This window comes from Pyrgilauda ruficollis, unplaced genomic scaffold (assembly GCF_017590135.1).
Source record: "Pyrgilauda ruficollis isolate IOZ18807 unplaced genomic scaffold, ASM1759013v1 scaffold31, whole genome shotgun sequence".
Taxonomy (NCBI): Eukaryota; Metazoa; Chordata; class Aves; order Passeriformes; family Passeridae; genus Pyrgilauda; species Pyrgilauda ruficollis.
Window position 1 is genome coordinate 7,359,938 of NW_024524489.1, and position 25,067 is coordinate 7,385,004.

Sequence of the window (25,067 nt, forward strand, 5' to 3'; positions counted from 1 at the left end):
AGTGATTTCTCTAGAGGTATCAGACACTTAGTTGGCAAGAGGCTGCTCTCCAACAAAGCACCTGTCATCCCCAGTTATAGGCTAGTGAATCCCTACCTGATCAAACTGTGTCCAAAATTTAAGCAGCAAGTTTTACTACTATCAAACATCCGAAGGACACTGTTGCATTAAAGAGTGAAACAAGCACATAGATGATTTTGGGGAAAAAAAAACCAAAAACAAATGAATATGCAAATGCCTCTTTGTATCTTTGGGGGGGAAAATACACACTTGTACAAGTAATACAGCCATAGATTCCCACCACAGTGACTGCAGAGAATGATTTGGAGTTACCAATTGCCATTAAAAGCCAAAGAGGGTTTTTTCTCAGAAGTAGTCTTTTAAAAGCTGACCTCAGTACTTCTCAGAGCTTTCTGGCAGCCCCATGAGAAGAGCTGTGGGTAAGGCCTGGCAGATGGGAAGCAGCAGCCCGGGCTCCCTGCATACCTGTGCCTCCCGCAGGAGATCCTCGCTGCTCTGGTTCTTCCTCAGGGTGCCCAGCCCAGCAGACTGCTCCACAGAGTCAAACATGGAGAAAGGACGCACCTTCTTCTCTCTGTCTCGTAAAAGAGCTTCTCCTTCAGCTGCTGTTGAAGAGAGAGCAGACACCTTTCAAAAGGGATGGCACAACTGCAGGGGTGAGAGTCCTGCTGTGTAGCCACATTTCTCTTCACAGAGAAAAGTGAGGGACAACTTCCCAAAGATATTTCTGGGATTCACATTCTCTGAACCTCAGAGAAAGAAAAAACAACTCTTACCTCATTTACTACTCCTGTGTTTTGGAACAAGTGGAATGCATTGAGGAAGACTATTTACCTGAAGGAATTTGCCTGACTGGATTCTGGTGTGAGTGTTTTGACTCACTGACCAGTTGAATCCATGTGTGTGTGTCGGGACTGTCGGCTGACAGTCACGAGATGCAGAGCAGTTGAGTTGAGTGCTTGGCAGATTCAGTGTAATACAGTGTAATATAATATAGATTAATGTAGTATAATAAAGTAACTAATTAGCCTTCTGACAAGATGGAGTCCTCCTCATCATTTTTCCCCATCGTCGGGGTTGTCCTGTTTTCCTATACCGTATAATATACAGTAGTATATATAGAGTATATATATATAGTACATATATATTTCCTATACTGTATAGCATACTATACTATATTTCCTACTGCTGTGTGCAATATTTACCAGAGTGTATGCAGGGGATGCTTTTTGCATCCATCCTATCTCTGCACTAAGGGCCTCTGGGCCTGTCAAATGCTGTATCATGCAAATTCAACAGGGGCATGTAAGAAGGAACTAGGATGTTCTTCACTATCTGATGCAAGTTGTGGGTTTGGTTTCTTTCTCCTTAAAGACCCTGTAACACCATAGCAAAGCAATGGCAATGTTCTTTGATATTTTTTGTGCTTTCAAATGAATTCTCAATTATTTACTGAAGCATTTAGAAGAGAGGTGTCATCATCTAGATTCTCCAAATTTTCAGATTAGCCAAGCACACAACAACATACCTTGTCCTTCACTTGTCACAACTCCTTTTCCTGAAGTCAAGGCTGATCCTTGATTAATATGATTGTCTGTATTTGAACTACTCCAGTCAGGAGCAGATGGGGAAGGTTTTGCACTGGGGACTACGGAACCTAGGAGAGATTAAGTGGAACACATTAAGCTAGAATAGCAGTTTTTATTGACTTACTACGAATAGGTTTTTTTCTGTAAGAGTCAGATCTAGCCAATGTAAAAGTATCACACAGAGGTTAACTGCTATAAAACCTATCGTTAGAGATTTTCATTTGCTTGTTTTAAAAAGAGAATGCAAATCAAGTTGAAGAACAACTACCAAAATCAGCAGCAAAACTCTTTGTCATAGCACACATCTGCACTTAAGGCATTCAAAAAAGAAACTTCTCTAGCCTGGCTTATTTCTAGTAGGAAGCTTTCCTTCAGTATCCATGCTAAGTTAAAAGTGATACAATGTTACATATAAAAAGATATATCGTGCAAAGAAAAACATGATGCTTTAAAGCATAGACAGACTCTGCCAGAGATCTATGATCTTTACATTCACTGGAATAGAGATCTGCAAAAACCACTAAGAAAATGCTTGCAATCTCCTATTAAGTATGTCATCAAATTCTCTCTACTAAATTCTAAACAACCTAAGTAATGTTAAATTCAAACAGTAAAAATAAGCAACAGCAGAAAATTTCATTTTGACAAAGTACCAAAAACTCTCTTTAGGAAAGCAGTCCTTTTGTCCAAATGCTAAAAAATAAGAAGTGATATTTTAGTTCAAATAGCTAACCACCAGGCATTCCTCTAGCAAAAATTCAAATTTTGTGTGGTCTAGAGCTTAAATTCCACTCCAATAGTTTTAGGATGAACAAACCAAATAAAAAGAAACAATCCACCATTCTCCAAATACAGCAAGAGACACTTGGAACTGCTTTTGTGCAATGTTCACTTCAATATCTGCCAGAATTGGAGATGGAGGAAGGGAGATAGAAAATAAACAGAACTATTCTGCAAGCTCAGCCTCCATTTCTCGCTTTTGGGAAGATCAGTGTTTCTCTTCTCTCCCAGCTGAAAAGAGAGTCTTCTCCCAGGATAGCACAGAAGAGATATTTACAACTCTCTAAAAGTTTCTTGAGACTTCTCTTACTGAACTGAACTGTCTCTCAGAGGAGAAAGCCACAGAGAGAAGCCAACAAATCTCCAGCTCTCCCAGTAGGAGAGGCCAAACCTCACTCTCCAACAAGCCAGTAACTCCACTGCTATTTCTGTGCTACAGAAAACCACCTCCTTTGTAAAATTTGTCATGTTGGTTAATCCTTCACATGTGTTATTTCCAAAATGCACAATCAGAAAACTTGGCATTGCCAGTTTTTAAATCCAGGCACCAGGTATGTACTAGAATTGCCTCTAAACTCAAACACACTGTTGGATAGTTCTCAGGAGAACTTTAAAATAAATAATTATTTGATAGAAAAGTCCTCCTATAGTCCACACTGTGTAACAACTCAAAGTTCTCACTGATAGATTTACTTAATTTTTAACATTGAATCATAGAACCTCAGTGCTTATAAAATATATTCACTGGTGCAATAAAAATGGCAAGTAGCAATACTGGCATCTCAAATAACACTTTGCTTTAAAAAAGATGAAGCATCAAGACAGAGCTGTGAGGTAAGAAAACAAAACAAGTCTGGACAAAAAATATTAATTGTAAGCTATTACCTGCAGGAGCTTTAGCTTGTGAACTGTTCCCAGCTCTCATATTGGGCAGTGTTTGTGTTTTCAGTGGCCCATCAGGTACCTGCAAAGCTTGTGTCCCATCTGAAAATGCTGGCTTCACCAAAAGCTCAGGTCTGGAAGCAATACGTGGCATAGTAGAGGACTGGATATAAGGACCTACTGCTGCCACTCGGCTTGGAGCAGAAGCCACCGGCTGTGGTAAATTCCCATCTGAAGAAACCTTGGGGGGAAAAAAAAAGAATAAAATATAAAGAATTTTATTCTGCAGTGTCCATTCACAGAGTTTAAAAAAGAAGTAAAAAATAATAAAACAAGTAGCAAATGATACTCCAATATCAAAAGTGTTTTTTTGAAACAGCTCTGAGAACTATAAAGCTGAGGTAGTAATAGCAAAAAAAAAAAAAAAATCTAAAAATAAAATTCCACGACAACATAAGACTTCTTGTTTGTAAAGAGTAAGTAGGTTAACACTAATGTACCACGAAAAGGACTTTAATAATACAAGACTTCCACTACATATGGATAAAGACAACAAGTCTAGCATCTCAACAGCCTTCCCCCCAGCAGGCTGTACAGACAAGACACAGAATTAATGTTTTAGTTATGAAATAGCCCCCACTTACTGGTACATTCTCTTTCTGTTGCAGAGCTGCCTTTTTCTTCCACAGCCGCTCGCGCAGCTCATTAACACGCTTATCCATGACTGCCACCTCCAAGTTGCGCTTGTTCAAACACTCCCTCTGTTGCTGCAGCTTGGCATTCTGCTCCTGGTTCAGTTTGTTCCTCAACTGAATAAATTCACAAAGCAGTGGGGGAGGAGGGGAAAAACAACCAAAATAAAAACAAATTCACTTTCAGGATCGAGGACAGGAAACTGTTGGAAAGAGAAAAGCCTTCTAAAAAGTCAAGTCATGTTTTCCCTCTGGAGAAAACTTTGGTTAGTCTCCAAGTCTTACAGAAAGAAAAGGTACAGACAGTGTGTGCTCCTTCCCCTCTTTACCTTAAACCCAGCACTAACACTCTAACATTCCATCCTCAGCATGCAGGCCACCACACACAGCCCTGGCAGCAACAGGAGCAACGGGATTTCTTTCCAACAAGGTAAGAAACAACACAACCAACTTTGAGCCCAGAAGAGCTGAGGGTCACAGGCTGGCCTCCCATTACCTGCAGCTCCTTGTAGAGGCGGTCGAGCTCAGCTACAGCCGACTGGTTGTCGTGGTAACCATCAATCCTGCCGTTCTTCAGCATCTCCAGTTGCCTGGTGAGCTCCTCCACTTTGGACACGGCCAGCACCAGCTCGCGCTGCTTTTGCTGGAACAGGCTGTTCATCTGTTCAATCTCCTCCACTGCAAAGAAGGGCAGAGCACAATAGCTGCCCTGAGAAACAGCCCAGCGTGGGCTGCTTCCAAGGCAGCACTTAAGGAGACAGAGAGCGCCCTGCCGGCCTCAGAGCAGGGCTGCTCAGCCAAACCCACTGCCCTGTCACACCAGCCCTTCCTCTGAGCTCTGGCAAATGCAGGCTCACTAGAATGGTTATGGAAATTTGGTCTACTTAGAGCACTGACAGGGAGGGGAAGAGAACTTTTTTTTCTTTTTTTTTTAAACTTTCTGAAGTATTGAAACAAACAAAACCAGAGTGCCAGACTGAATTCATCTGGAGAAGCCTAAATTCACTGAATGCTGAATTCAGCAGGAAGATACTCACTTAACCACAAGGCATATTTATGATACTTGGAACTCTGAATTTAGGTCATAAGAACTCAGTGACAAAACACCCAAGCTGTCATATTAAACAAAGGCTTCAGAGAGCTTTTTCGGGTCTATTACAAAAATCTGTCATCAGCTGCTTCCACTGCTGAAACTGTTCTATTGTAGAATGAAGTTTAAGGAATCAGTAAGAACACAAGCAAGTACCAAAATCAGACCTGCTGGGGATGGTGCAGGAAAACAGATTCACAAGCTCCAAGATCTTCTATTATTCTACCATCCTTCCAAGCCTTAAAACATAAGTTTCTTTTGTGCAACAGAACCCAACCAGAAAAGGGATTCTCTGACAGAAAAACACTTCTGCTTTATCTGTCAACCAAAATGCTTCCTACTAAAACAATGTATTCATGTTTTCAGTTGAGTCAGGCTGGAAAGAACAAGTTCTGTACCACAGAGAGGATGAAAAGGTAGGCAGAAGAATAAATATTTATTTCAGACTTAATGTTGCATCAACATGCTGAACTATAAGCACCCAACCAGTACTGTAGCAAGCAAGACCCTGGTCAGATTCACATAACTAAAAAGCAAATATGCAGTAATTTGGCCATTAGTTGCCTCTTGCACAGAAGGTAACTTGGGTACCAGGCTAAGCTTTGTTACAGGCCAAGAAAATAACACACTAAATGTGTAGGGTATTGACATCAAGAATGGAAAAAGTTACTGTGGTGCACAAAGGTATTCAAGTAAGGAAAAAAACTACACTGTAATTAAAGAGCAGGCAGCTAGGCTCAAAATACAAGGTGGCCTTACAGGATATTTTAAAATATAGTAAGAAAATATATTTTGTTCTAGGTCAGTCATGAGTTTTCTTGGTAAATGCAAGATGTGAAATTGTTAAGATTACCATCTCCTGGAATGCTATAAATAGCTTCTCTGAATCACTGAAATCACCAGAAATTTTTGACTCCTAAGAACTGCCTTTCATGAAAAATCCCAGGCTACCTTCCCTAAGCAGCAACTCACCTAATTTCCCATTGCTGAGTCTTTTTTGCTCCACATGACCTTTCAATGCTCTCACTTTCTTAAGTTTGGCTTCTTGATTCTCAGCAATTTCCTTTAATCTCTTCAGCTTTTCCTGTTCAGCAGCTTGCTGTTGCTGTCGCTGATCTTGCTGCTTCAGGAATTTCAGGCGCTGCTCCTGCAGTCAAGACAAAGATTTTGAAGTCTAAGAAAAATTTAAGTATTCATGGTTCAAGACATTTACTAATTTGTTTTAATCACTACTCAGCTCTTGAGCTACAAGAGCTAAGGACTATTTCCTCTTCACCTTCTCCATGCTGCTTGTACTTTATGGATCTCTATCATATGTCACCTTTTAAACAACTAAGTCATGCTGGAGAATATTAGACATTCTTTATGTAGAAGGTATTCCATAAATTATTGGTATTTTCCATTACTATTTTATACTTTTACTAGTTCTGCTAAAACCTCCTTGAGATGAAGGAGGCTGCACACTAAACCTCTGAAAAGACACTGGTGTCCTCACAATGATGACCACTATCACCACACAGGTAATTCAAGACACTGGAAAACCTTTACAGTGAGATGGCCCTCATTTGAACAACAGATATCACCTTAATGGAGAGGATCCTTTGGCCTTTAGAGAGTAAAATAACATGTTATCAGTTTCTAACATACACATGTCTAGTTTAGACTTAGAAGAAACCATGAGACCTCTAGATCATCTACAAAAAATTCCTCTAAATCACTGGCCATTATACATGGCTCCCAGCTCTGGAGATGACAGGTTGCTCCAGGAGAGTAGAACTAGTGAGACTTTCTCAAGCATTCAATAAAATCCAAGACTACCACTACTTACTAACATTAGAAATCCACACTTCCTCCAAAAAACCCACCAAACCATAAAAGAAAAAAAAAAATCACCAGTCAGATTTAGAAAATGGGGATTCTTGTGCACTTGGAATAAAAAAGGCAGAGCAAAGAAGTGAGCCTGCCTTTTGTAGAAAACTAGGACCAGGCAGCATCCTCAGTGTATGCACTACTTTAGAGTCACTCCCACGCAGGAAAATGTCACAAAAAAAAAAAGAGATTACAGCTTGTGTCTAAAAAGAAAGTGTATTTTTCCTCCCTCAGAATCTATTTTTAATATTGCATCTGATTTCAGAAGGCAGGAAAGAGGCAATGGAAAGTCACTCTGAAGAGGCACCTAGTAAAGCAAGTTTGTTCCAGGCAGGCACTGAAATGAAAAATCCAGTGGGACACCCACAGGGCTACTCTTCTTCAAACCACAGACAACAAACACTTACCCAATGGGTAGCTATCTAGACTCAAACTGATATTTTTATTTTTTAAATCATTTACAGTAAAAATAGTGTTCCTATTTCTTGTCACTACAGTGTTATTTATAAGACCAGGGTGTACTGCCATCACCTGTGAGTGAAAGAGAAGCTGTGAAAGTTTAGACTCCTCATATATAAACACATCTCAGCTGGAACTGAGAAGAGAGCAAATTTTTTTTTTTTGTCAATTAAACAAGGCCAGTGTGGATATTAATTGTGCTGCTACATTTCAGGTGAAACTTCTCATCACTTGGTTGATGGACCAATTTCCTGCATCATAGTTGCACCTGTTCTTACCACAAGCAGAAAAAGTTTTATTGGCTATTTTGACAGGCCACAGTATCACTTAGCAGGTGCTGCAGAATGATTACAAAGACATGGCTTGAAGCATTTCCCTGAGATAGAATTATTGAGGGCCAAGGGAGCTGAACAAGGTACTAAACATACAGACACACACAGCTGATCTCAAAGGGAGAGGATGTGTGACACAGGAAAAGCACTGAGAGCAGATGCTCAGAGCAGCCTTCTTTCCCAGCAAAGCACATTCTGAAACCCATGGGAGCACCCACCCAGACAGATGAGCCCTCTTCAAGACAGGCTCACATTTCACAATTCTCTGCCAAAAGCAGGATTTTTTGTTACATGTTCAAGGGTAATGTGTACCAACAAGACTTAAACAAAACATGAGCTCTGTGCCACCATTATGCACATAAATTCAGAGTATTTTTTTCCCCTACACAATTCAGGAGCACCTGAATTAGCTTTTCTGTTATTGTTCTGCAAGCATTTTATAAATCACAGTCCTAGGTTATTTTATCACATAAAAGACACCTCTTCCAGCCAACTGCCTCAGAAAACCAGGCACACTGAACTCTTATCAGGAGAAGGCAAGATAGCATGACAGGACAGCAGACACAAAAGCGTTGTTCAGTGATCAAACTGGTGAATTGCTGGTCACCACACGGAGCACAAACAGAGCTGACAGAGCCACCAGGATGAATGACAATATATTAATGTTATGTGCCCTATCCTTTCAGTAAGCTAAATGGTCACTTCTATCACTGGCATCATTTGTATGTTTTACAACTGGATATTTGCATACATTGACTTTCAAATTTAAAAACAGGCAGCCAAAGAAAAGGAGCCCTCTGTTTAGAAGGGGTGAAAAAACCTCAACTCAATCCTCCCTCCACTTCACATGACTCTTACTACCTTTGTTTCTGGCTGTAAACAATCTAATTCCAAACTCACCTTGTTAGCCAGCATTTGTTGTTGAGCCTCAATTTGTTGCTGTTGGCGTGATGCCATTTCCTGAAGTTCAGCCAGTGTCATATCCATCCTTGGTGCACTTACCTGTCAAAGAAAACCCAAAGCACACTAAGTCTAGAATTTTTAATTTGGCTAGCACTTAATAGAGCTACTGCAGAAAAGAATGATAAAAGTCTTTCAAAAAACCCCAACTGAATAGCCAATAAAATAATTGGAGAGACACAGTATCTTCTTATGGTAAAACAAATAATTGTAAGCTCATATACATGTGTAGCCCAATCCAACAACTCACAGAAAATTACATCTTTTGGAACATTAATGTTTCTAGCAGCAAAATCCCAGCAGCATTTTAAAGAGGCATTTCAGAGCCCTTTATAATTCAGCTCAGCATGAATCAGCTTTGACTGACTGAGCCCAGAATGCTCAGTATGTGGCAGCATGGATCTGTGCTCGTAGGTGTATCACTACAATCTGAAGTACTTCCACGTAAGCTGAAGAAAATAGAAAGTTTAAATATGGCTGGGCAGCAGGGAAAACACCACTCTCAAAGACAGCACTGTTACTGGTTGTCTGTTCAGATATGTCCTGAGTCTAGATTCAATCTTACATCCATAATATTACGGAGCAAGAGTGGCAGACAATGGATTCAATGTTGAAACAGTAACTGATGTCAACTTGAAGTCTGGAGTTAAGGATCTTTGACAAAACTGCAAGGGAAAAAACCCCAAACTGAAGTAATATGAGAAAAAAATTCTGATGAGAAAAGGAGAACTATGGTACATTTGTGGCTCTGAGATCACCTGTACAAGCACAGCTATGGCAGCCAACAGATCCTGGTGACATCCCAAAAACTGAAAGCCTGGATGGTAACTGCTAGAGGCTTTGTGTCTGTTTTAGAGCAGCCTCTCATTTCTTTCCACGGTACTTTTTGCACCAGTATCTCCAAAGAGGGAAAGCCTTCATTTTCACTGTAATGGTAATTCTTCCAGAGGCCTGTGGGTGCTAAGTGTCACAATATGTTCACTCAATGCCATTTTGCTTTTCCTAGGAGTTTATGAGGTTACTTCAAAAATTAGTCCCTTTGTCTGATTCAATTCTCTCCAAGGTGCCATGTCATTACAGAACACGTCTCTCAAGGCCCCATTAGACTTTTGCACTGGCCATATGAGGCTGCTAAAGGGTGAGTGGGTCCTGCTGAGCACTCCTTGGCTCTCCAGTCAACCAATTAGTTCATGGATGGGAGTTACAGAGTCTCAGTTGATGGGATATTGCTGCCAGTGCACTGTCCTGGTAGCAATTGTCACTTGCTGGTCTTCAACTTGAAACAATCCCATAACGAAGGGGTCTTTTTGTGCCAGGCAGGGTGGACAACTGATCTTCTCTGTATTCACAGTAGCTACAGCTAAACCCTATCAGTATCCTTTAGGATCCTTGAAGTACCCTCTCCTGAGGTAACTGAAGCCAAGGGTACCAGGGCCCTCTGGGCCAGCCACAATGGGGTGCTTTAGCCATTTGTCCCCTGTCAAACTCACCTCAGCCTCTATTACAGACAACACCTGGCATCCCCCAGTCACTCCAGAGACCCAGATGGGTTCTGCACTCTTGTGCCTTGATGGCACCAGTAACACACACCAGTTATCTACTACAGCTTTATACTTGTGTGGAACTGATGTGCCAGGCCATTGAATCCACACAGCCCAGTGTGCCCAGTCATCCCTTTCCTCCTCCTGACCAAAGGCAAGGATCCTCTATTCCTGTTCCTGTTCAGAGTAATCTGGCTGACCTTGGTGATGCCAGAGCAGAAGTCCCTTCACCAAGGTTAAAGGAGGGAATTTCAGTCCTTTTATGTCTGGGAGATCACTGATTGCCTTCTTGTCTCTCTGTGGAAACTACACTGACAGCCTCCTTGGGTGACCCTTTCTGAACAGCTCTCTTCCCTCTCAGTTCATGGACATGGGCTCCCAGCTTAGCGCTCACCATCCCACTGCCTCATGTCCTCCCCCTGCTCACACAGGAACAAGCAGAGCTCCTTACATGGCCTGTTCTTGGGGCTTCCCTTCCCTCTGACTGGACAGGAGAGGAGTGATCTTGAGCTGCCCCTAAAATCTGGGGTGCTGGCTGTAGGGATGTGGAAGCACCCAGATTCTTCTACATGTCAAAGCCAGGAGGATGCCACCTCCACAGGTGGTCTATCCATCTGCAGGTAACACAGTACCACCAAGGTGCTGGAATATGATGCAGGAACACTTTGAACCACCTTCCTCCACATGGCCACTGTGCAAGGGACATCCTCTGGATCTTTAGGGACATTGTCACTTTTTAGATCACTACAGATGACTTCCAGCACTGTTAATTCTCTCAAGTAGTGGATACCTTCATGCAGTGGTTCACTTTCCTTGGAATTTACAGGATCTTCCTTAAATGGCTACCTTGCCCTCACACTTGAGAGGAGCCATGTCCAGAAACTGCAAACTGCTGTTTTCCAATTCCTCTTTCAATTTTCTGATCTCTGGCAAGGGATCTCAGCTGTTGGGCTTCATGACCTTCCAAGTGCTGACTGTCAGCCCCACTACCCTAGCACTGAAGCAGCCAGGCAGAAATCTGCTCACGTGACTGGCAGCTGTAATCTTTTCACAAGTCTTGAAGTTCTGATGAGGTCAAGGACCAAGTAACTTTGTCTCCTGTTTGATTTAACTCACTCCTTGCAATGTTTTTTTTTGAAGGACTGGCTTTTTTATCTGACTCCCACTCTCCCTAATTCTCCTTCTCCAAAGCCCACAGGGTGCCAACAGTATTAGTTAATATTATTAACAGTATTAAACAGCTTATATATGGATGAGCAAAGACCATGGGAGCCTGCATTTTAAAAGCATTCACATTAGTCTCAGGCAGGGAGAGGGAGGTGTATTCCCTCATCATCCCCACAAGACAGCTCCCCCAGTGTAACAAGGCCACCAGTGTGAGGGCAAAGCACAGAGCCATTGTTTATATTAATAATGTTCCCAAACTCTGAAAAACAGATAAGCAGTGCAGCCGACAAACTCTGTGTCCCACACAGGAGCTTGATTCTTGGCAACTACAAAGTATTTATATATACATATATACATATATAAACTGCCTTTGTCTCACCCCAGTTCAGGGACCAGAAAGGACTGTAGCTAGTTGACCTCGGCTGGAAGCCAGGTGCCCACCAAGCTGCTCTACCACTTCCCTTCCCAGACAGAGCAGAGAGAATAAGCTGGAAAACAGCTCCTAGGTTGAGAAAAGGCAGTTTACTAAAGCAAAGGCAAAAAAGTTTGTTCAAGCAAGCAAGGACAAAAATCAGTTTATTCTCTACCTATCAGAGAGCGATGTCCAGCCACTTCCCAGGAAACAGGGCTTCAGCACAGGAAGCAGTTGCTCCAGGAGGCAAACGTTGTAAAATAATAAATGTTCCCCTGTTCCTCCTCCTTGCCTTGGCTTTTGTATCTCAGCTGACGCCACATGCCAGGGAATATCCCTTTGGTCACTTTGGGTCAGCTGGTCTGGTTGTGTCCCCTCCCAGACCCTGCCCACTGCCAGCCCCTTGATGTGGGGGGAATGTTGAGACAGTGCTGATGCTGTGCCAGCCCTGCTCAGCAGTAGCCAAAACTCTGGAGTGTTATCAGCACCCTTCTGGCTGCCAATGCAAAGCACAGCGCTGGGAGGGCTGCTGTGGGAAAATGACCTCCAGCTCAGCCATTGCATCCAGCACTTACCCCATTCTCTATTCTTCGATCACCAGGCACTTTGACACCATTTCTTTTGAAGGCTGGATCTTGAGACCTTTGTCCAGTCCCTAGAGAGAAACAGCCAAAGATGGTAAGGTAACATAAGATTTTTCTTATCCTTTGAGACATAGCTTTCAGTACAAAAGGAGAATCAGAATAATCATTATAGTGTAGAATCTAAACACCTGTTCATATGTGTTTACAACCAAGATGAATTTAAGTGATGACACAACACATTTTCTGAAAAGATTTCTGTTCTACATCAACTTTTAAAGTATAGTTCTGTTCAAAAATACAGACAAACAAAAACAGCTTAACCAATAGTAGGCTATTCCAGTATTTATCCTGTGGCAAACAGGCAGTCAGGCCCTACTAAATGTGCATTATAGATGCACAGTTTAAAAAGAACATTTTTTTCTTCTTCCTGGCAGTCATTGTGTCAGTAAAGCTGCTGCTTAACTAGAACCCTACTTTATTTCCATCAAATTATGTGCCAATAGTGCTCAGATGCCCAGTACCAATCTCACTGATTTCCCTGTGGAACATAAATAATTGTACTACAGGACAAAGCCATGCCTGTTACTTTCTTGCCCATTTGATTCTTATTTCAAGACCGTATTTCTGTGAGACTAACTCAGAGTTCAAATACATTGCTTAGCAATGCTGTGGCCAATAAAATGACAATAATCATAATACTACAAGGACTCTGGACTTGAAAAAATATATTTTGACAACTAAACTGCTCTGTAAGATCCTCAGCAGGTAGAAATGGCACAGCTTTAGCTTTTCATGCACTCATTCTATCACCAGTACACATTTCAAATATTGAGATACAGTCAGACATCTAAAATATGCTGGGTACAATGCCACTTAACAAATTCAGTATTTCCAACACTGAGGAATATTACCAAGGACAAAAACAGAAAAGGGGGAGGAAGAAGAATCTGGCAGATTGATTTAAAGGTAAAAGTGAAAGATTTTTCTGAAGAGATGAATGTGGGATACACACAAAACTCCTGAAAAGCTGAAAGTAATTTCCTTTACAGGTTTCACATTTCAATTTACAATGAGAATTATATTCTCAGAGAACTTCATCAGGCAGTTCACTTAATGTTATTCCTAAAACTAACACAAATGTGTAGGAGAAACTTTGAAGAACTCTATCTTTGCCCAGTATGCCAAGTTTATCACCCTGGTAAAGTATTATCCAGGTGAATAATCACCCAAATCACAGAGTACATTACTGGGCAACAGTTTGGTTACTATATCTAAAAGAGATCACCACAGATTTCAAGATATTTTGCTGGAGGAAATATATTTAACAAAGTATGCCCTTGAATGCTTTGGTGATAACCAGCTCTAGAAAACCTGCAGAAATTTCAACTGGGATTTACTATTCCCAGATACAGCAAGGAAAGATGAAGCCTTTACAAAGACTAGGCAATAGTCAGACAAAAACAAAGGCTGTAACACCTACTGGCTATGAACATTAATAGATAACACACACGAGCTGTTTCCTGAACCTTGAAGAATGAAACAAAACTTGAACAGATGAACCAGCTGAGATCAAGACCTACCAGCTTCCCGGCAGGGAGAGCGTTCATGGCGGAGAAAGAAACGCACCTCGCTCCTCTGCATTCCAAACCTCTGCAGAATATCCAGCATCCGTTCATTATCGGCTATGGGGCGCTCTGAAAAGGTAAAGAACAGTGAACTGCTACATCCCACCATAGGCTGGGCCCACAGCAAACCAAAAATATCTGTCCATCTTTCACCTGAACACTGTGAGTGCACAGGTGCAGTGAGTGCACACAACGCTTGCCCTCATCCAAGGGATTCCTACTTTTCTCTTATGAGAAAAGCCACTGCGTCGCTCTTTGCTTCTGAAACTAAACCAACACCTCTGAATAGCAGCCCTGGAAAAGTCCATCCCTGAAGGGAAAAGCTGAGGCACAGCTCAAACAGGGAATTTAGAGCTTTCAGTTCTAGTGTCCTCATTTTCTATGTGCACATCACCTTACCCACTGACCAGCCCAGGAAATGTGCTGTTGTACCTCTCGCTCCTCTTCTGTGGCACCTCAGACAAACTCATCCCTCAGTCACCCCCACCCCCTCCTCAAGGGCACTGCTGCCACCATTCCTGCAGGAACTCATTTACTTCCTAATTCCAAGGAGAATGAAGAGAGATACAAAGATAAACTCTCAGGGAAGAGGAATTCTTCTCTTAACGCTGGATGGCAGCCCTTGCATTCAAGCTCAGGCAGGAGCACTCAGCAGCCTGGAGAGGCTCCCTGGCAGAACCCAGCGGGCCTGATCCTCGGCGTGCCAGCACAGCTCCTGTCACTTCAAGTGTTCTCCCACAGCTCCTGTCAGACACAGATCCAGCTCATTGTCCTGGACAGCAAATTTCACGAACTTCAGACGAGATGCATTTTGAAAGCCCTACTTCTGATAAACCTTGAAAAGCTGAACTACTTTGGATTCACAGCTCAAAGTTAAAAAAGGATCAGACAGTGAAAAGTGAGCCCAGTAAGAACTTGCCATTTCCTTTCAAATAATTGTGATGAAAAAGTTACATGCACAAATTCCACTGAATTTCTTTTCCTGCTTTTATCCCCAAGCTCAGGATTCAGGCATATAAGTAATTTTTAAGCCTTACTTGATACCTTTTGATAATAGAAAAACCCAGTGTGAGTCTAAATCTACCACTACTCCTCCCTTTCTGTATTACCATTCTTTAAAAATTTACATATATCACAAACAGGCATTCAAAGCCAGAATATAACTAGAATTTCTTATTGGCCTCTAAATCTTTACATAAAAGCAGCTTCTTTTGTTATTCTAGATGTTTTACCATCAATTTTTCTGCCTATTTTAAATGTGATGGCAACAGTGTGGTCAATATATCACAGTAGTGAATTTACATAGCCAGAATACTGTCACAGTATCTTCTAACAGCACTGGGGCTCATGATCATGTTGGACTCATTTGTGCTGGATGCCAGACAAGCAGAAGATATTGTTCCTGGCCTGAGAAATAAGGCAAGCAGACAAAGAATGAAATTAAATATCACCATTTTTGCACCAGTTTCATTTTTCCTGACATTGCTTTTGTTGGCAGTTTCCTTTCATTTTTTTAAGCAAGGGGAGGGGAAAGATAGAAAAAAGAATTTAGAGTAATTCATTCATATTCAATAAAGTCTTTCAAAAAGTCACTGTCTTAATATGAAATCATCTTTTCAGCAGGAAAAATTGTTGGCATTAAGTATAAATGTTTTCAGTTCCATTAAAAAAAGGAGCTGCTAACATGTTTTCAGTATGTGAAAAGCTCTTTTCAACATAAAAGTGTTTCTTTAAATGAAAATGCTGCAGCTGTGCTCAAGCAATCTAGGAAGGAGAATTTCTGGAGTCACTGTCAAAAGAGATTAGCTTTACAGAATAAGCAAGTAGGTCACTGTTACAGAAAAAGCCGTCTCTTGGCGGTTACTTGTCTAGACAGCAAAAAACGTTCCTCATCTGCTAAACCTTAATTCAAGGAAAAAAGGGAAAAAACACAACAACAACAACTAAAAAAAAAATCAACAGTACCACTGGCAGATTTTTGTCTTGAAGGCTATACAGCAGAGGCAGATTTCCAGCAGCTCAGCAATACTTCAGCTGAAACTCTATAATCAAGGGAGATGCCCTTTACACAAGGATTCTGTCAATACCACTCTCTGACTCCAAAGGAAGGTCAAAGAGATTTTCAAATACCAAACAAATGTACATTTGGAAAGCTCAAGAAGAATGGACAATCAGTTTTCTTTTTTTTCTTCTTCTATCTCGCTCATAGAGGAAAAAAAAAAAGGAGATCTTTATTTTTTCTTCTTCTATCTCTCTCATAGAGAAAAAAAAAAAAAAAGGAGATCTTTATACATGCACTCCTTTTGACTGCTTTCCACAGCAGGCACGGTAACTGCCTAACAGAATTCTGACAATAACAGGAAGGACAAGAAATTTTGCCTTGATATTCACCAAATTTCAAGAAAAACTAGGAGGACAGGGAGAGTAGTAAACTTGCCCCCTTCAGGGAGCAAAGCGCCTCAAGCACACTTGCAGCAATCTTTCAAAGTAGGCTTAGTAAGACCTGACAATAGAAGCTAAAATTCCTGAGCAAGTGTCAGAAAAAGAAAGAAACAAGTGATGTAAGAAGGATCCCAGTAATTGAAGTCTGAGAAGTCATTTTCCAACACAAATCTTTTGTTTCTATCCCCAGAGGTTAGCTGTCCTGCACCGTGTTTGTTTTAAAGCAGTTGAATTTGTTCAGTGTAATATGCAAACAAAACAGAAATCGTGGCTAATCCTGGCAGAACAAGATGGAAAACTTTGCTGACATAGAAAATGAGATTAGCAGAAAGCTAAAAGTATTTCTCTCCTCCGCTGCCTCCTCCCCTTGCCAAAAAAAAATCCAGAATATATACGAAAACATCTTGCAACTGCTCGTTGCTGGATGCTACACAGATGCTTAAGACATATTTTATCCAGAGCTACATGCATGAATCCAGGTCTCAAATCTTTTAATGCTATTGAGATAAATGTATTTTTATTAACAAGTACACTTGGGAACTGCATTTGGAACAACAAGCAGTATTTGATCCAGCAAGGCCAACTGCTGAGCCCTGCCCTTGGGTCACAACAACCCCAAACAGTGCTACTGGCTGGGGGCAGAGTGGCTGGGAAGCTGCCCAGTGGAAAAGGGCCTGGGGGTGCTGGTCAACAGCAGCTGAACACGAGCCAGCACGTCCAAGCAGGCCACTGACATCCTGGCCTGTGTCAGCGATGATGAGGGCAGCAGGAGCAGGGCAGGACTGCCCCCTGTGCTCAGCACTGCTGAGGCCACACCTCGAGTGCTGCGTCCAGTTCTGGGCTGTCACTGCAAGAAGGACAGTGCTGGAGAGAGTCCAGAGAAGGGTCATTGTGGTATCCACATTCTCTAGAAAATTCCCTTCTCCCAGGATTTGTTCCTGGGAAGCTGAGAAGCCTCAGGGTCCAGTTCTGGGCTGTCATTGCAAGAAGGACAGTGCTGGAGAGCGTCCAGAGAAGGTTATCCACATTCTCTAGAAAATTCACTTCTCCCAGGATTTGTTCCTGGGAAGCTGAGAAGCCTCAGAGAAAATAAAAACAATTATTATCTCATTTGCTTCTCCTGTGTTTTGCTCCTTTGAAACATGTTTGAAGATTGTTTGCCCGTGAGTGATTGTTTCATTTAATTCTAGTGTGAGTTGTTTTCACTCATTGGCCAATCAGAGCCAAGCTGTGTTGAGACTCTGAAAAAAGTCAGGAGTTTTCATTATTATCTTTTTAACACTGAGTAAATACCCTTTCTGTATTCTTTAGTATAGTTTAGTATTCTTTAATATAATACAGTATTATAAAGTAATAAATTAGCCTTCTGAGAGCATGGAGTCAAATTCATCATTCCTCCCTACAGCAGGAATCCCTGCAAATACAATAGGCCATGGAGCTGAGGAAGGGTCTGGAGGATGAGTCTGATGAGGAGCAGCTGAGGTTGTTGAGCCTGAAGAAGAGAAGGCTCAGGGGAGACCTTATCACTCTACAACTCCCTGACAGGAGCCTGCAGCCAGGCGGGGGTCGATCTCTTCTCCCAGGTAACAAGAGACAGAACAAGAGGAAACAGCCTCAAACTGCACCAGGGGAGGTTAAGGTTGGACACCAGGAAGAATTTCTTCACTTGAAGGTTGGTTAAGCATTTGAACAGGCTTCCCAGGGAGGTGGTGGAGTCACCACCCCTGGAAATGTTCAAGAGACAACTGGACAGAGCACTTAGTGCCATGGTCTAGTTGGCACAGTGGTGTTCGGGCAAAGGCTGGGATGGCTCAATGATCTTGTCAAGATTTTCACTGTAAAAATGGACAAAACCTTTTTTTGTCTTAGATGTCTGTTCTTGTGTGCCTCATGAGGTCTCTACAAAGACTAATCTCAGAAAAAATTCTCTGCTGCGTTTTATATTTCTATATCCAGATTATTTTCTTACACCTCCCTGACTAGCACAGAGGCTGACAATTTGATGGTATAAATAAAACACTACATACTTTATTGTCCCACTCACACAGAAATTCACTTTCCAGCTTAACCAGAACATTTGGGCACCAAGTACTGGCAGACTTCACTTGCCTCTTCCTACAGGTGCTCTCCTTTGATTTCAGCACAATCTCGCTGCCGTTTATAGCAAATGCTACATCATCATCTCAAAAGCCAAGCAAGAACCCAGGTTCAGGAAACATGAGAGGAGCTGCCCACTCTAGCACAGCCCCAACTTCAGTACCACCAGGAGAACCCTGTCCCTCACCACAACCACTTGTGCTCTTTAACAGGGTGTGGGCATTAAGGCTAACTATAAATTCAGTAGTTTTACCTAAACCTTTATTTTACTTCTCTTTCACTGTGGACTTCAGTATTGTGTTGATTTAAAGATGTACAATTCAAATACAATCCTAGAAGATCTCTTTCCACGATGAATTGTTGATTTTATTTTTATTATCATTGATGAAGCAAAGCTCCTTTATTTCTAAGGAGAAGAAAAAAAAATCTGCTCCATTTTTTAGACTTAGAAATACTAGAAACATTACATCTCTGTCAGAAGCAAGTAAATATCAAGAGACAACTCAGGTATCTCACAGCATTAAACAAACATCCACCTCACCAAAGACTTCTTTTAACAGATGTGAGCCTGAGATAACAGCAGAGGAAGAGAGAAATATAAGCCCTTATCATCTGATTCTTTTATAATCTTGTTGAAGCATCCTGAAAAGGTTGGCTTAGACATACATGAATCCCTGGCAGGATTTTGAGTAATGAAAAATAACTATCTTATGCCTCTGGATGGCTCCCAGTATCCAGTGAGTACCATGGAGACAGGAGATAGCCCAGAGCCCTTTCCCATTTAAGCCATGAGACATTAGTAATATTTTAGCTTTTATTTGTTGATATATTCTCCTGTTCCAATGGAGCACAGCAAGTTTGGGAGATCTGAACTCCCAAGATCACAAGAACATAGAAAAATAAAAAAAAGTTAGAATGAGCCACATGCACAAACCCCTTTTCCAGGGGCTTGAAAGCACAGTCAGAAGTAGCTTCTCCATCCCCCTGTCACCCACTTTCTTTAGAGCACTTTACACCAGGCAACTCCCACTACTTCTGCTAACACACTCCTTCCCATCCACACTCAAGGCAATTGGTAACACTGAAGGTGTCATCAGAAAAAGAAAAATTTATTTTGCCATTGCAAATGAAAATGGCTGTGGGGTTAAAGAAATTATTTTGAACTAGTCACAGAACTACCAATACTCAGTACCTCAAAACCTCCAGAAAGGCTGCTGGGATCCCTGTGGGGAGGAGGAGGAAGAGAAAAATACTCTCTCACACCCCTCAGACTCATCTGAGTCACAGAAGGGCTGCACAGACACAGAAAAATCTGCATGTTCAAGTTCCCTTTTGCTTTTCACTCAGTTTTGCACGTGTGAGCCTTCTTGCAGGTGGGTTATCACACAGCCAGTCTGATGAAGAAACCACTGAAACGGTAATGCAGAAACTCTCTGGACAGGATCCCTTCTGTCAGGTCTCCATGTGCTACCTTCTCAGGAGCAGAGAACGCCCAGCAGTTCACCAGCTGCCAGCCTGACCTACCTGAGCCACACCACACCTCAGCCAGGTGGCACTCGCTCTCCCCAGGCTCCTTGCACAGCTCCACCACATCCCTGCAGGTTGTCTCGGGGGTGACTGGCACCTCTGTGAAGTGCTGCTCGTTGTTACTGAGGTACACGGTCAGAAACATCTGCAGGAGACAAAGGCAACAGCACACGGTTACTTTCCAACACAAAGGCAGGCTGCACCTTGGAGCCACAGCCTGCTGTTAAATGCATTCTTTCCCACACAGATAACATCTTATCAACTACAATGGGTACAATTTTCTAAACAACCCCGAATTTCTTTAAGGTATAAGTAAGAGAGGTGCTGCAGAAGTAATCCCCTGCTCAACTAAATTACATTGCTGGAGGATTGCTCAGGTTTAAATCTGGATCTGGTGCTCCTTCCTTCCCTCTTCAGGTGACGTGTCAGAACTCCTCCCACATTACTAGGTGTGTATGTATCCTGCCATCATTTGAGACAGCAGGAGAAACAGTCAACTAGAGTTCAGCAGGAGTGAAAAACAATGGTAATTACATCTGGTATAAAAAAAACACCAGAGTTTACCACATAGGTAGCATCTATTCTTTCCACATAGGTAGTGGAAACACAATTTGCATTTCTGTAACATATTTCATAGAAAGGTTCCTAGAAACACAAGTCAACTTGCTGTGCTTAGCCTTAGCCTGAATACAAGGTCACCCCCAAACCCCATTTCCAGGAAATCAAGGATATTTTACTTGGCTTCCTCTTCACAGCTGGAGAAGGCTCCTTGATCTTTGGTTTTTCTGTTTATACACACCACACAGAAGTTCTTGCTCGTGTCTTTCCTGCCACAACTACTAAACGAGCATTCTAAAAAGTTAGCTGCCATATTTGACAGAAAATGTTGATGATTACTGCCTCTGAGCACCATCTAACTACATGCCATTAATATTAAACTGCTACCAAAGTTTAGCTGCTAGCTAAAAACTAATGTCAATTCTCTTGAGCCCAATTCTCAACCTCAGTCTCAAGTGGCTGTTAGTTACATGGTCTCCAGCAAGGCAGAAATCAGTCAAGTATCTCCAGAAAGCAATTTCGTACCTCCACTAAGCATTTCAAGCAACAGCAACCTATACAATTCAGGATTTTTCATATACATGGAAAAGGTGCTTTCTCAAGAAAAGGTTCAAATCCTTTCTAAAGGGTGAAGGGGGTATACACCCTTAGGAGCAACAGTTCAGAAGGCCAAAGAGGAGGAAAAGGAGGTCAAATCAAACAAGGGGGGAGAGGTATAAAAACCCCTCTAAATAATTTTAAATAATCATTTTTAAAAAGTAACAAAACCATTACCACATGCACTGTTTTTGTGATTTTGTGTAAATACTATGGAATTAGATTTTTTTATGCCTTTGCAAAGAGAAATTTAGCCCCATCTGTTTCACAGCTTTAGGAATCCGCTGTTGGGGATTCTCAGGGAACACAACCATGCACATGCACATTCCTGATGTCTCCAAAGCCTTTCCAGGGCTCTTTTGAGTGCCAAGATCCCCTTCAACCCTATATGAGAGACTGCCTTTACTCTTTTAAAAGCTTTGACAAAACCACTCCAGACTCTGCACATCTTGTTACACAGACTGCAAGTATGTGGCCCACTTCTGGCAGTGTAAACACTTGCAAACTGATTTTTGGGCCCTACACCAAGAACACAGAATTTCTCACCACTGGTTTTGCCCAGCTCCCCAAGACAAGGGTTTCTGATAAATTCCTGAATACCTTCTACAAATATTTACAGAGAGGAAAAAGCCTGCTGAAAGTGAGCTCAAAACTGCCTGATGGCTACATTCCCCCAACCAATTCCTTGTCACTTTATGGGAGGGGAAAAAACCCCAAGAAATCAACAAGAAAACCAAACAAAAAAAGCCAAACTTGGAGCTTGTAAGGAGGGAAACTAGGAGAGAGAATGTGGAGATAGCGAAGATCAGTTTACCACACACTTATTGTATAGTGAAGATGAGCACAATGGGTTCTGCTGTCGACAGCACAAGGAGGTAGTGACCTAAATTAAGGGACAAAGCTTTCCAAGCAGGAACTCTGACACTTGGCTTTAATCTTTTGTCACAGAACACACTACCTTTCTGATTCAGTGTCTCTGACTCCCTTAGAAAAGCCTGACAGTGAAGGATGTCAGGTGCAGCCAGGTAAGAATATCTCTTAGCCACAATTACTGGGGCAGAAAAGTATAAAATAAAAAAGAAGTTCCCAAATAGATTTACAGAAGGGCTATGTAGGTGTGTAAAACATATCAACCTTTCACATTTAATGCTGTACAACCTTGTATTCAGAACAGGAATGCCATTCAGAAATGGCACAGGCTGTGTGTCTGCAATAACATTTGTTAATTTAAAAGATGAGCTCACAGATGGGAATTAAGAGAAAATTATACAAACCATGGCATTATACACAAAGCAGACCTAATTTGACCCTAGCTGGGCTGTTCACTCTTCAGTGTGCCTGTCTATATCCAGTTGTTAATCCTTAGGATTTAGCAATGCAGACAACTACACAGGAAGGATCACGAGCTGCCATTTCCATCCACAATGCTCAGGATAATTACTAATACATTAAGCCAAGAGCACTCAAACCTGCTGTGTGGGGGCCATTGCTGGGACTTGGGAGTGTGTGCATTACCTCTAGCCTACATACTCTAGGAACTAAGGAAAGGAAAAGCAACCAAACTGCAAATTCCCTAAAAAACATACCTTCAAGTCTTTAGAGTCTAAAGCAACTAAAATGTTATGACACTGATGTTATCTCATCCTGCTTCCCTTCAGCTCCAGGGGCAATGCTGAGATGATCAAGTTCTGCAAGCAGCTGTGCTACTCTCGCACCAAACGGTGTCACATTTGTCACCACCACTGCCTGCTCACCTGCAGGGCCTCCTGGGGCACCCTGCTGCCCACCTGGACACACTGGAGCCTAGAGCAAGCTGACCAGAGAGTATCCATCCTCTTCCCAGAGAGGAGTGGGAAAGGTGAAGAAGCCAATGCGAACCAAACGCCTGCTGCGGCTTCTTGGTGCTGCTCATCCCCCTTGGTGGCTGCTGCAGCTGGCATCACCTCCAACTGGGATCCCCAGGACTCACTCCTGCTTCCCTTGGGAATGGTTCAACTGGGACATTCATTAACCACCCCACCAGTTAGTTTGTATCACTGTTTTATTGCTGTGTGGCAACAAGAAACAAAGGAAATGAGTACTCTCAGGACACTTTGTCCATAAGCTGGAATCCTTACATCCATCTAGAGCACAAAAGATTTTCTCGCTCCTCCCTGAAACTGAAGATGTTAAGACACTTGGATACAAACATCCAGCAATTTCAGAGGAGAAAAAGAAAGCCCAACATGCAAAAACTTCAGTTTCAAACTAGGAATAAACGAAGCACTTGAAGCACTGGATTAAAAAAAAAAACAAAAGGAAGACAAATTTCAATCAGACCTTGTAATTTTTTTAAAGATAGCATTAAAACAATTACTGAAACATCTGACAATTCCATACAGCCTTGGATGAGAGTTTTTTTCCTCTAGACTTACAAAAATTGAGTTTTATGAATGCCCAGCACACACACCAAGCGTTTTTTGAACAGGACTCAGATCCCTAAATTAAGGTCTAAACTAAAAGATTGCCCTCCCTTTTCCCAGCCCAAAACCATGCTCATGATAGGTACTGAAAAGCTCTAAAATATAAAGGCACTGCAGCACTTTGGGAGAAACCAGGGGTGTTGTGTATCTACTGAAGCAGTTCCTTTTAAAAAATCACATCACAGATTTCAGCTGACTCTGCTCCAGCTTAGAAAATAGAAGTTTGCAGTTATGGAGCCACCAAATGAGGCAGTTCGATCGGCTGCACCAAGGACATCAGAGAGAAGCCCAAGGTCACAGGAGCTAAAGCAAGGGAGAGTTTTTGCAAGGAATGACTGCAGTGTTTGACTTACAAACAACTGGATGGAAAAACAGAGTACTGAACATAAAGGACCTCGTGTCTCAAAAAAGCCTGCCACTTAAGTCACAAATGTTTAAAAAATTCACATTGGTGTGAAGTACAACTTTGAGTACCCCCAGCACGAAATATATCATTTTGCTTCAACTCATATTATTTATGAATGAACTCCAACTACAGCCACTAAGGATCATAACACACCCAGGAACAGGAAGGGAGCTTAGTAAGAAAAGCAATCAAACACAAGGACAGAATAGGGCATAAATTAAATCACATCATGGGCCATTTCTATCTCTCTTCTGCACATCAAACAGCCTTACCTTTGCCTGCAAATCTGACCTATTCATTGCTGAGCTCATCAACGGGATCATTCCACACAATTACACCAATATTAAATACAAAAGGTCTCAACATCTGCAAATACATTTTCAACTGAAAGTAAAATATTTAAGAATGCCTAGCTCTGCTAAAGTGCTACGCTATGACCACATTCTATTCTGGCTCCTGCTTTGTTGCCACACAACAAAAACTAAAAACAAAATAATTCCTTTTAAAAATCCAAACCCAGAATAAACCATTTCCAAAAACTAACCTGAGCAAACACGTCTTATAATTCCCATCCATCCAACAAGATATCATTTCACATCAAAGGCCTTGAATCACTCTTCTCCTTAGATCAGAAAGCCCCAATTATTGATTAAAGTGGGGGGAACAGAAATGCAATTTACTTTGCAGCTTTGATGGTGTTTCTGCAAGGATCAGACTTCTCTTATTCCTTAGTTATTATAAAGCTGATGTTACTCATCTTTGGAATTAAAAGGGTGCTAAATTGGATACTTTCTAATTCATACACTAATAGCATTCAAGTATTGAGGTTTCAGATATTCAGAAGAACACTCTTATATGGGGCATGATGTAAATTAAAACACACTTAATTAATTCCTGAAACTACCTGAGTTAAAAGGAACACATTTCCCCCCTCCCCACGTTTCTAGGGAAAGATCTAACTCCGATCATAAAATG

At 41.7% G+C, this 25,067-nt stretch overlaps 1 protein-coding gene across 4 annotated transcripts in view; it reads right to left on the bottom strand.

Annotated features, from left to right (window-relative positions):
• The window catches only part of TP53BP2 (tumor protein p53 binding protein 2), a 54,257-nt gene that overhangs the window by 14,106 nt on the left and 15,084 nt on the right, over positions 1-25,067 (bottom strand). For 2 of the 4 annotated variants that reach the window (XM_041474046.1, XM_041474049.1), the window contains exons 2-11: positions 20,067-20,214; positions 13,959-14,072; positions 12,370-12,449; positions 8,615-8,716; positions 6,027-6,201; positions 4,461-4,642; positions 3,917-4,081; positions 3,276-3,513; positions 1,550-1,678; positions 487-629 (exon numbers count right to left, since the gene is read on the bottom strand). In XM_041474046.1, coding sequence (XP_041329980.1) covers positions 487-629; positions 1,550-1,678; positions 3,276-3,513; positions 3,917-4,081; positions 4,461-4,642; positions 6,027-6,201; positions 8,615-8,716; positions 12,370-12,449; positions 13,959-14,072; positions 20,067-20,214 — 1,476 coding nt within the window. Of the gene's footprint in view, positions 1-486; positions 630-1,549; positions 1,679-3,275; positions 3,514-3,916; positions 4,082-4,460; positions 4,643-6,026; positions 6,202-8,614; positions 8,717-11,969; positions 12,052-12,369; positions 12,450-13,958; positions 14,073-20,066; positions 20,215-25,067 lie in introns of those variants that run through there. The other 2 variants (XM_041474047.1, XM_041474050.1) reach the window with 2 other exon arrangements.